This window comes from Aquarana catesbeiana, linkage group LG05, assembly GCF_042186555.1.
Source record: "Aquarana catesbeiana isolate 2022-GZ linkage group LG05, ASM4218655v1, whole genome shotgun sequence".
Taxonomy (NCBI): Eukaryota; Metazoa; Chordata; class Amphibia; order Anura; family Ranidae; genus Aquarana; species Aquarana catesbeiana.
This window is the reverse complement of record NC_133328.1, coordinates 306,802,879-306,815,233: the sequence shown is the minus strand read 5'-3', so window position 1 is coordinate 306,815,233 and position 12,355 is coordinate 306,802,879. Positions and strand designations below refer to the sequence as shown.

General features: G+C 40.8%; 1 protein-coding gene across 2 annotated transcripts in view; it reads left to right on the top strand.

Moving 5' to 3' along the window:
- The window catches only part of GABBR2 (gamma-aminobutyric acid type B receptor subunit 2), a 982,804-nt gene that overhangs the window by 764,134 nt on the left and 206,315 nt on the right, over positions 1-12,355 (top strand). For both annotated transcript variants that reach the window (XM_073630834.1, XM_073630835.1), the window contains exon 13: positions 2,998-3,120. In XM_073630834.1, coding sequence (XP_073486935.1) covers positions 2,998-3,120 — 123 coding nt within the window. The remainder of the gene's footprint in view (positions 1-2,997; positions 3,121-12,355) is intronic.

Here is a 12,355-nt window from a genome sequence, read left to right as displayed (position 1 = left end):
CTACAACATCCTATGGACAGATGAGACCAAGATCAACTTGGATGTAAATACCCTCAAATTAAAGCTGAAAGTCTGCAGTTAAAGTACATCTTGTGCGTTTCATTTTAAATCCATTGTGGTGGTGTATAGAGCCAAAAAGATTAGAATTGTGTCGATGTCCCAATATTTATTGACCTGACTGTATATATATAAATACAGTATATATATATACTGTATAAATATATACAGTATATACATTTTTCACTGGTGGAAGACTACAAGTCTTAAGATTCTTTCACTGATGTATATATATATATCTATATATTCTAACCCAGGATCTAGATTATATTAGTTTCTTGATCATGTTTATAACCATAAAATAAAATGAGATATGTAAGTGGTGATTATCAAATATAAATCATAAAGATATTTTTTTTTATATTCAATGTATCAGATCCTCTTTCCCTTAAATTTTCTTTACAGGCAGGATCTATGATAGTTATAAAAAAAAGCATCTGTCTTTGTTATTGATTTACTTACCCAGTGAGCCCAAACAAAAGTAGGCACATTTTATAGTTTCTCTTTTTTGTTTGTTAGATCCCTGCAATACATGTACATTTCTCCATGGTTTATCTGCTTAAAGAGGAACTATCACCAAAATAAATTAAAGTTTGTTATCACCTCAGGTGACCCTGTGAAAATAGCACTTATCGCTGTGTCTGTCTGTGCAGGGATTAAGCTGTGGTGTTAGCTAGCCCTGCCCACTGGTCTAACTATCCTACAACACAGACCAGCTCACTGATCAGGGTGTGACACTCAATGTACACAAAGCCTGCACAGACCCACCCCCCCAAACCACCAGACAGAACATCACTCTGCTGTGCAGTGCTGTCTCCTCACCCCTCCTGTTTAATTTACATCAGATCTGCCGCCCACTGCCAGCTAACGAGGGCATAGGGAGAATGGAAACTGTGAGTGTGTGCATTAAATCATTGCTGCTGGAGAAGGGTGCTTTCATTCAAAAATCCACAAGCGAACAACGGTACACACCGGCTACTACACTAGCCTGTCTCGGACCAGTGTAGTAGCCGGTGTATACTGTTGTCAACTTGTGTTTTTGTGGATGAAGTGTCATGCTTAGCCCTAACGCAGGTGGTCAGGCACAATAGCTGGCTTCTGTTTTCTTTACCTATAGCAGCCCCTTTCCCATAAGGCAAGCAGGCCTACCGGTACTCAGTTGTCCCTAGGGCTTATACACAATGCTATAGTGCCTGGCCACCACACCAGGACAGGCATGAACTAAGCAATGCAAACAGGTACTTTTTGCTTAGTTCAATGACAGTCCAGGTAAAAGGCAGGCAGAGTTCAGAGAATAGTCAATATCTGATCCAAAGTCATACACAGGAAAATCCAATCTTTCAGGGCAGACAAATGGGCTGCTTGAACAGGTATTACACAAACTATCACAAGCATGGCACTACAGGCTTGGCTGGCTTATGTCAGGTTTGGTCTCCACCCAGACTCTGGCCACATCAATCACCTTGCAGGTGGATAGATAGGCAAGGAGAATGCCACAGCCAAAACCAGGTTGTTGGAACCAGCAGTTATGACGGAGAAGGAGCGCACACGCTCCTGACATGAAGGTGCTCTTCTTAATCTGTAATCATTCACAATATAAACTGACAGTTTCCTAGCCTTTTAGGTTGTTTATTATTTTTGTATCTGGATGTACTTTATTAAAAAGTTTGATGCCATATGGTCCCAGTGGATGGAGTTCATGCACCTGACCCTCTTGAGTTTCTAGGAGCCTTTTAGGTTGTTTAACATTTCTGTATCTGGATGCACTTTAATATATCTAGGTGCTGTTAAGCTCTGTGTACCTAAAGATTTATGTTGGCACTATAAGCTTCTGGCCTCTAAGATGACCACTCCTTTCTGTATCTCTTATGACTGTCCTTTCTGCCCTGCGTGGCAGGTTGTTTCCATGATGTTTACAAAAATGTGAAAACACCTTTCTTTAAATAAAATCTGATTAAGAAAAAAAAACTGATAGTTTCTACTCTTTGTGCCCTGAATTGACAGTGGGGCAGGACTCTGTGTGCACTGAACAGAGAAATTAGGGGACACAGCATGGAAGAATGGAGAAGGGTGGATCTCAGTGATGGCTGTAATTTCCCCCATGGGAACACCCATATTTATAAGCTTCAGGAGTGGAGCTACAACCTAAAGTTATAAAAAATAAATATTTATTTTGTTTAATGCCCAATGCTTGTATTTTATTAGAAACAAGTGCTATTAGATCAAGGATCCCTGTGGGGTGTAACAAGCTTTATTTTTTCTTCTGGTGATAATTCTGCTTTAAGCATGTGCCAGAAATATAGGGGGATATTTACTAAAATTGAAACAAAAAGAGGGGGGTGGGGGGTATTTGGGACTTTAAATGGGGTGAGGTGTGTGGGATCACACAGCTCCATCACTATCTATATGCAACAAAAAGAACAAAAAGTCTAGCCATGGTAGATTTACCTCATTTAAAGTCCCAAACCCTCTTTTTCTCACATTTACTAAATGTGGAGCACTCAGAATCTGGTGCAGCTCTACATGGTAGCCAATCAGCTTCCTACTTCAGCTTGTTAAATTTAGCTTTGACAATAATACCTGGAAGCGAATTGGTTTCTATGCACAGCTGCACCAGATTTTGCATTCTCCAGTTTTAGTAAATCAAACCAATAGTATGCTTGTATCTTTCCACTTTGACATTGCTGTCAAACCTCTCCCCAACTCTTTAATGCCTACACAGGCAGAGATCACAGGAAGTTTTTGACTCACAAGATATCTGGAAAAATCAACAGGTATTGTTTGCACTTATTGAACAGGTATAACAGAACATTTTTACTGGATATTTATCAGACCAAAAGGGAAGAAATAAAAGACGTTTAATGTTAGCGTATGTTTGCATACACTTTTACTATACCAACCTTCTCAAAATGAAACATTTTTATTTTCATTATTTTTCAGATTATCAAAGATCAGAAGCTGCTTGTGATAGTTGGTGGGATGCTGTTAATTGACTTATGCATCTTGATTTGTTGGCAAATAGTAGATCCTTTGAAAAGGACAGTTGAAGAATATAACCTTGAGGTAAGTTGCTTCCATACACAGGTTTAAACAGTCTAGCTATATGATTACAGTTAATCATATTTACAATATACTGTGAAATAAAGTCAGTTCTGAAGACATGTTTATAAGTAGTAATTTTCATAGACCTCTATGGGGCACATAAGCACTAAGCCCTGTACAGTGTTAAGAGCCCTTTGTTTACTTTTCTATCCTAACACTGCGCTGCATGCAGGCAGCCTATATTAGTGAATGGACACACATCGTCTGTACAGACTCAACTGCATTTGGCAGGCACGCAGGTACAGATGCATAACCCTGGATGCACAGGCTCTGTGTTGGGTTCCGTGCACACTTCCCTACATACCTGTCAAACTTGGCTGTGCAGGTGAGTCTGTACAGACAATGCTAATCTGGGCTGCCTGCATGCAGCTCCACTCTAGGACAGAAGAGTAAACAAAAGGCTCTTCATGCTGTACATGTAAATGAGCCCCAATGGTCAAAGATCTTTTTATTTTGCTATTCAATACTCGTTTGTAATACATGGTACTAATAAATAGCCAATGCAATTTTTTTTTTTTAGCAGAATATCAATTTTGTGTCATGTCTGTTTTCAGAAGGTACAATGAAGTAAAAGTGTATGCATGCATCTTTGTGATCTACTGCTTTCTTTTGTAGTCAACATAGTACTTCATAGCAGTGATGATGCTGATCATCCATATAGATGATGCTGAAGCAAATAAATAATTTAATGTTGTTTGAATTGCCAGCTTTAAATGAATCAACGGATTTCTAAAATATACAGAGAACCAGTTAGCAGATGCATTTACATGCATCACACAAGAACCATGTTTTCAGCTGTTATACTCTAGTGAAAATGTTTCCATTCACAAACAGTACAGAATCTTATATTAGCGTGAATAGTACTTGTGGGAAGAATTTGTTATATGTTTAGAGTTACTTCAAAAGTTTCTGTCCAAACAATAGTATATATCATTGTTCTATATAGCGCTTAAACAGTATATATTTTTGTTAAATAGCATATTCCCTTTGCATTGCCTGGATACAACAGAGCTGTTTATTTCAGTCCTTAATAGCAACTTACTTACTTCATACAATTTTGGCATATTTTTTTTGCAGCGAATTAAACATTCATCCTATTTCATTGTTAGTCAATAATTACTGAATTAAGCGATTGATTTGTGGTGTGTAAGGGCTAAATTCTGCACTTCTAAACACTATGTGCGATGTACACATGGCACATGTGCAGTTTACTGTGTGTGCTAAAACATTCTAATAGAAAATAGCCTTGGACAGGAATCCAGATTTCTGTTTTGAGAGCTCTTGAGTTTGGCAGTGAATATATGGTTGCATTGTGTGAGGTTACTAAGACTAAAAAGAACATCTTGGGTATATATCAGTGCAGGTAACAGTTACGGTAACAGTTAAACAACAGAGCTAGCAGACACCTGTCTTAACAGTGTGATGTTGTGCAAGACATACCCCCTGCACAGGAAAATATGTTTATAGCTACATACATAGTTGCTTAGTTGGTAAGATTGAATACAGACACCAGTCCATCCAGTTCAACCTATTTGTGTGTGTGTGTTTATTTTTTATGCTGCCATTTCTAAATAAAAACGTGATCAAGACCACCTTAAAACTGATGCTGCAAATTGACTGTCCTTGCTTGCTTACTGCTGAAAACTGAAAGGGGTTGTAAAGTCAGAAGGTTTTTTATCTTAATGCATCCCTTGCATTAAGATAAAAAGCCTACTGGGGGCAGCAACCCCCCTAATACTTAAAGGAGCCAATGTCCACAAGTGTATTAGTCGTCCGGGACTCTGCCTCCTGATTGGCTAAAACACGGTCAATCAAAGTCAGCTAGCCAATCAGGTGAGGGGGCGAACCGCAGCTCCATGTCTGAATGGTCACATAGAGCTGCAGCTCGGCTTGGGTGCCCCCATAACAAGCTGCTTGTTGTGGGGACACTCAACAGGAGGGAGGGGCCCGGAGCACAGAAGAGGGACCCGAGAAGAGGAGGATCTGGGCTGCTCTGTGCAAATCTACTGCAACAGAGCAGGTAAGTATGACCTAATTACATAGTTACATGGTTTGTAAGGTTGAATAAAGACAATAGTCCATCCAGGTCAACCTGTGTAGGTGTGTGTATGTAGAAACGTAATTTCCCATATCCCCGTATATTGTTTTTGCTAAGATGCACGTCCATGAGTCTTTTAAAATTATCTGTACTTCCTGCCAACACAACCAATTGTAACACCACATGTTTGTTATTTTTATAGAAGAAAAAAAAATAGACTTTACAATCACTTAGTTTTTTCTATGATTACCTTTTGTGTCTTATAATTAGCATCAACTGTGTCTGTTTCTTTAAATGGTACTTCAAAATTTAAAAGTGGAGCAAGGAACTCTAAACACAAGAGACATTTTGCTCTGAGTTTATAATAGATGCTATGGCAATGAATAATAGATTTCCAGGACCCATTAGTACACTAGACATGCTTGGTAAGACCTCACGTAGATGAACACTAGCAAAAGCTTCCACATGGCTGCAGGAAAAAATGTCGTTTGAAAGCTGCGATCTTTCCTGAAGATGCTTAGGTATCTTTTTTATCATTTACTTTAGAGAACACAAAAAGCCCTTTCTGTGTCATCATCAGAACATCAGATGGTGCAGATCTTCCTTCTGGCATCCAGTATAATGTGTTTCAGATAGAAGGTCCTGGCACTGCAGTGGTTTACGTCATATGATGATCATGGAGTAGGGTCTGATCAGTGAGATTATGAAGTATTAATAAGTAAAATGTGCCGGCTGCAGAAATAAAATGTTTGTTGATGGAGAATGTCATTGTAGATTAAGCCTAGCCCCGATGCTTTCATACCTTTACGTAGTGTTAAGAAGCTGTGATTTAACTGTTTCACAGCTCCTCGCACCTGCAATGAACTGCGGAAGCTGAAATACGCCATTTCACATTGAATTGCATTGATTGCCTGCAAATTTTATTCAGCTCAAATGTATGTATATAATACAACAGCTTTCTCCGTCTACTCAATCAATTCTACAGAGGTTTCAATAATGATATCCCATTCCCTGCCTTTGTCTCCTTAGTTCCGGATTGAACATCTCTCTAATGGAGTAATTTAAGGCTGTTCCTGGAAGTTAGGCTGACATGGAGCCAGAAAATTCACATTAACCAACCTTGCCAGGAACCACTCATATCTTAGTTTCTCTTGAAAAGTAATGGAATGCCACGTACACTGTTTTATTTAGCTCTAAAGCCGAAATATGATGATGCTACATAAATATTACTGCATGAGCCAGGCTTAAATATGAATCTATAGGATACACTGTAATGTTTCTCGTGATTACTTGGTTAACTATTGCTAATTAAGGATGAGCGATTCTGACCACGTTCTATTGGTGTGTGGGGGGGGGGGTTAATCGAAAGCTGCTTGAAAACACAAACTTAACTGCTGAATTCATTGAAGTCTATGGGGGAGGGTGACTGTATTTTGGATTCTGAATTCAAATTTTGTCCATTTTCCAGGCTATTAGGCAAGCTATTGTGTAAAAAAGCATTGGGAGCTCAACACTGCCATAAAGGCCATTTAACAAAGCCAAAACATTTTTAAAAAAATACAGCACAGCAGGGAGAAAGTCAGTATGACTTTGAGGGCAACATGGAAAAAACACAAATTCTTTAAATTATGGACACATTATTTAATACATTGATTGCTTGGGAGACACCTTTAAACTGTATGTGGTGTTACAGAACAGTACCATTTTTAAAAGCGGTGCTGGTGACACTGTATTCTGGTGTAACGCTATTGGTAACCAGTCCTGTCACATTTGGCTCTACTGATGCCCAATAGGTACATATGAATGTCCCAGACCCACTTACTTGGTGATAAATGTCCCAGGCACATTCCTTCTCAGGGTCAAAATCCTTTTTGCCCGGTGGTGGTGGATTAATTAAGGGAGCCAGTCACTTTGAATACATTTTAGATGTTTTAATAATGCACATGCATGAAGAGTGGGAAGGAGGGTGGAGGGAACACAGGATACCTGAGGGTTCCATTAACAATACACAGTCTCTAGTCCCATACATGGTCGTCTCACTAATATCAATCCTTCTGTAAAAGAACTCTGCTGGATGGAATACATCTCATAATTGTGGCTCCTTGTCAACTGAGAATCCTGTGTATTCTCAATCTTAGGGTACAATTCAGGATAGCAGTGGGAAGGCTCATGTGGTGCTTCCCAGCTCAGTCGGTCACTCACCACCCCTGTGGTATAACAACCGCAGCTTTGCTTCCCCAGCAGCCAGTAGCATGTCATCTCAGCCAGCATCTTAGGGACACCTCCCATGATAGGAGATCCCTCAACACTCTATAGCTCTAGGCCCTAAGGCCTGAGGCCTAGATAAGTGGATCACACAGACATTCTCTCAGGGAAAGTCCCTGGAGGGAAAGAGAGCAGGAAGTGACGCAGATACTTAATAGCTCTCCCAGCATGCACAGCAAGCTCCCCAGGCCTGTTGATTGACCAGGTTTTAAATATCTATAATGTGCAGTAATATCTCTAGAACATGGACGACGTCATCTTGTGACTAAATGCATAGGGAGGAACGACGTGCTGACGTCACTGTGTTTGTGCAGGTCCCGGAAGGATGGGCTGCTACATCTAAGCGGGCCGGATTATTCACACATGTTTTTAACTACCTTTTGTAAGTGCAATAGTTTATACAATAAAACCTCTTGTTGAAGATTTTATACTATGGAAGCCTTATCTCCAGTGGCGGTCTGTCCATTAGGGGCACCCGGATGCCGCCCCCTCTATCCATACCACCCCCTTTATGTATAATAGATAGATTTATGCATAGCATGAATCTATCCACGGCCACTGCGGCCACCCCCCATTCATGCGTCCGGCCCCTTTCATGATGCCGGGTGCCTGAATTACAGTGGTGGGGGTGTTCTTTTGAAGCACCTGATTAGAGCCATAGGTTTCAAAATAGGGTGGGCTCGTGGCGCAGAGCATTGAAGAATATTCGCTGTTGAAACACTGATCCTCAATCCGGCCAATAAGAAGCGGGTGTGAGATCTGTTTTCTGATTGGACAAAGAGAGAAGACTCCCGACTGTCCGCTCAGGAGGAGGCAGGAAACGGAAGCCGCCGCCATGATGACCCATGGAGAGCAGGGGAACGGGAGACCGCAGCCGTGATGACCCGTGGAGAGCAGGGGAATGGGAGGCTGCTGGTGAAGCATTGGGGTAAGTGCTACTGACCAACCGGGGGGTGTCAAAGGCAAAAAAATTACCACTGGCCGCCACTGCTTATCTTTTTTTTGGGAACTTGATCTGATTCTGCCCTGAGTGGCGGGTGCGCTCCTATTCGGTTCAACTGCAGGATTAAAGGCCTTAGCTGGGTGTAATAGCTGCAAACGGGATAGAGCTTCCACAATAGAAGGTCATAAAGAGCTGGTAAACTGCAAATTTATAGGGTGGAGGTTTTTACTTTGGAATTCACACACTATTCTGTCGATTAGCAGTGCACTGTGGGATTGTCTCTTTTCATCATTGTATGGACATTTTGGTTGCAGTTTTGCTGTTTTCATTTATATTTCACAATTTTAGCACAACTTTACTTTTGGAATATCTCTAGCACACCCTGCTGGAGAACACTCACACAGCTTGTGACTGAGAATAATCCCTGGACACTTATAGTACACAGCCAGCACACAGCTAAGCTAACTAACACTACACTAACATATCACAATACACAGCAAAAATAATTTAGAAAATCACTATATCCCTACACTGGCATCACATATTTGTGTTGTGAAATTGAATTTAAATTTTACATTTAGCTTGACTTAAATACAGCAGCAGCCCAATCAAGTGAATTTCAACTTAGAAGAAAGGACTTTATTAGGTAGCTTTGGCTGTGACACCTGATTTTTTACTAAGCAGTACTTGTGGTGGTGGAAGTAGTAGTTACAACAAATGGAAAAGCTATAGTAGTTTATAGTAAGTTTACTCTTACAAAATTAGTTTAAAGCCCCCAACTTTGTACGAATTGGCCAATTGCACAACAATTTATAACTATAGTTTGTGAGCTTCTCTTTTCACAATACCACACTGCATTGTCTTGTTTAGCCAGCATCATGATGATCTGTGCACACTTGTATAGACAGAGAATAGAATGCGACAAGGCAGGTTTTATCTTACAAAAAAAAGTGTATTATCTGGGAAACAAAAGCCACAAATAATCTACAGTGACTAGAACACACATAGGTTGGACTTGATGGACTTGTGTCTTTTTTCAACCTCACCTACTATGTAACTATACTTTGTAATATAGAAAGTATGTAGGCAGCTTGGTTAGGCCAGAATATAGAATGGAGAGATAAGGTAGGTTTTATCTTGAAATAAATATTAGAGTATAATATTTGGGAGAAATTAGCCAAAAATAATGTACAGTGGCTAAACAGTGTAGGTCCAGATGGCAGCAGACATCAGCTGCCATCTATAGCTACAATAGAAACACCCTAATCCAGCAATGTGGCCTCCACTTTGTGCAAGCCTTTTATGCTGCAACTCCTACTATATAAAACCTCTCAGACACAATTTAATATACTTTTTTCTGTTTTCATTTAATTGTACTTTAAGTTTTTTATTTTTGCAGGCCAGGCATGTCAGTAATTACTTTCTTCCCCAGAATAACTTCATCTCTTAAGCACTCAGAAGCCATATATATATATCTATCTATATATATCTATATATATAGATAGATAGATAGATAGATAGATAGATAGATAGATAGATAGATAGATAGATAGATAGATAGATAGATAGAGATATATATATATATATACAGTGGGGACGGAAAGTATTTAGACTCCCTTAAATTTTTCACTGTTTGTTATATTGCAGCCATTTGCTAAAATCATTTAAGTTAATTTTTTTCCTCATTAATGTACACACAGCACCCCATATTGACAGAAAAACACAGAGTTGTTGACATTTTTGCAGATTTATTAAAAAAGAAAAACTGAAATATCACATGGTTCTAAGTATTCAGACCCTTTGCTCAATATTTAGTAGAAGCACCCTTTTGATCTAATACAGCCATGAGTCTTTTTGGGAAAGATACAACAAGTTTTTCACATCTGGATTTGGGGATCCTCTGTCATTCCTCTTTGCAGATCCTCTCCAGTTCTGTCAGGTTGGATGGTAAACGTTGGTGGACAGCCATTTTTAGGTCTCTCCAGAGATGCTAAATTGGGTTTAAGTCAGGGTTCTGGCTGGGCCATTCAAGAACAGTCACAGAGTTGTTGTGAAGCCACTCCTTCATTATTTTAGCCTCTCACTGCTTTCAATATCATTTCTACGCTGGCGACACACAAATCTATCTCACCACCCCTCAACTCGCTCCATCAGTCTCCTCATGCATCACTAACTTACTAACAGACATCTCTGTATGGATGTCACACCACTTCCTCAAACTCAACTTGTCCAAAACCGAGCTTATAATATTTCCTCCCCCACGTGCCTCCTCCCCTGTTTTATCTGTCAAGTGCAATGGCACAACCATCCACCCATCCCCACATGTCAGGGTGCTAGGTGTTATCCTGGACTCTGAACTCTCCTTTAGGCCCCACATCCAATAACTTTCCAAAGCTTGCCGCATCAACCTCTGCAACATCTCTAAACTACGTCCCTTTCTAACCAATGAAACCACAAAGCTCCTGATTCACTCCATGATTATCTCTCGCCTTGACTACTGCAACTCACTCCTCATTGGCTTACCTTTAAATAGACTATCCCCCTTCAGACCATCATGAATGCTGCTGCCAGGCTCATCCACCTTACAAACTGCTCAGTGTCTACTACCCCTCTCTGACAATCCCTCCATTGGCTGCCACTCACCCAACAAATTAAATTCAAAATACTAAGGATAAGTTAAAAAGCCATCCACAACTCTGCCCCCAGTTACATCACTAGCCTAGTTTCAAAATACCAACCTAATCGCCCTCTTCGTTCCTCCCAAGACCTCCTGCTCTCTAGCTCCCTCATCACCTCCTCCCATATTCGCCTCCAGGACTTCTCCGGACCCTCGCCCATCCTCTGTAATTCCCTACCCCAATCTGTCAGACTGTCTTCAAATTTATCCACTTTTAGGCGATCCATGAAAACTTTCCTTCAGAGAAGCCTATCCTGCCTCCATATAACAACTGCACTATTTTCCCCATTAGCTCATCCCCCACAGCTATTACCCTTTTGTATAACTTGATCCTCCCTCCTAGATTGTAAGCTCTAACGAGCAGGGCTCTCTGATTCCTCCTGTATTGAATTGTATTGTTATTGTACTGTCTGCCCTAATGTTGTAAAGCGATGCGTAAACTGTCGGTGCTATATAAATCCTGTAAAATAATAATAATAATAATTTTAGCTGTGTGCTTAGGGTCATTGTCTTGTTGGAAGGTAAACCTTCGGCCCAGTCTGAGGTCCTGAGCACTCTGGAGAAAGTTTTTGTCCAGGATATCCCTGTACTTGGCCTCATTCATCTTTCCCTCGATTGAAACCAGTCGTCCTGTCCCTGCAGCTAAAAAACACCCCCACAGCATGATGATGCCACCACCATACTTCACTGTTGGGACTGTATTGGACAGGTGATGAGCAGTGCCTGGTTTTCTCCACACATACCGCTTAGAATTAAGGCCAAAAAGTTCTATCTTGGTCTCATCAGACCAGAGAATCTTATTTCTAACCATCTTGGAGTCCTTCAGGTGTTTTTTAGCAAACTCCATGCCGGCTTTCATGTGTCTTGCACTGAGGAGAGGCTTCAGTCGGGCCACTCTGCCATAAAGCCCCGACTGGTGGAGGGCTGCAGTGATGGTTGATTTTGTACAACTTTCTCCCATCTCCCGACTGCATCTCTGGAGCTCAGCCACAGTGATCTTTGGGTTCTTCTTTACCTCTCTCACCAAGGCTCTTCTCCCCCGATAGCTCAGTTTGGCCAGACAGCCAGCTCTAGGAAGGGTTCTGGTCATCCCAAACGTCTTCCATTTAGGGATTATGGAGGCCACTGTGCTCTTAGGAACCTTCGGTGCAGCAGAAATTTTTTTGTAATCTTGGCCAGATCTGTGCCTTGCCACAATTCTGTCTCTGAGCTCTTCATGCAGTTCCTTTGACCTCATGATTCTCATTTGCTCTGACATGCACTGTGAGCTGTA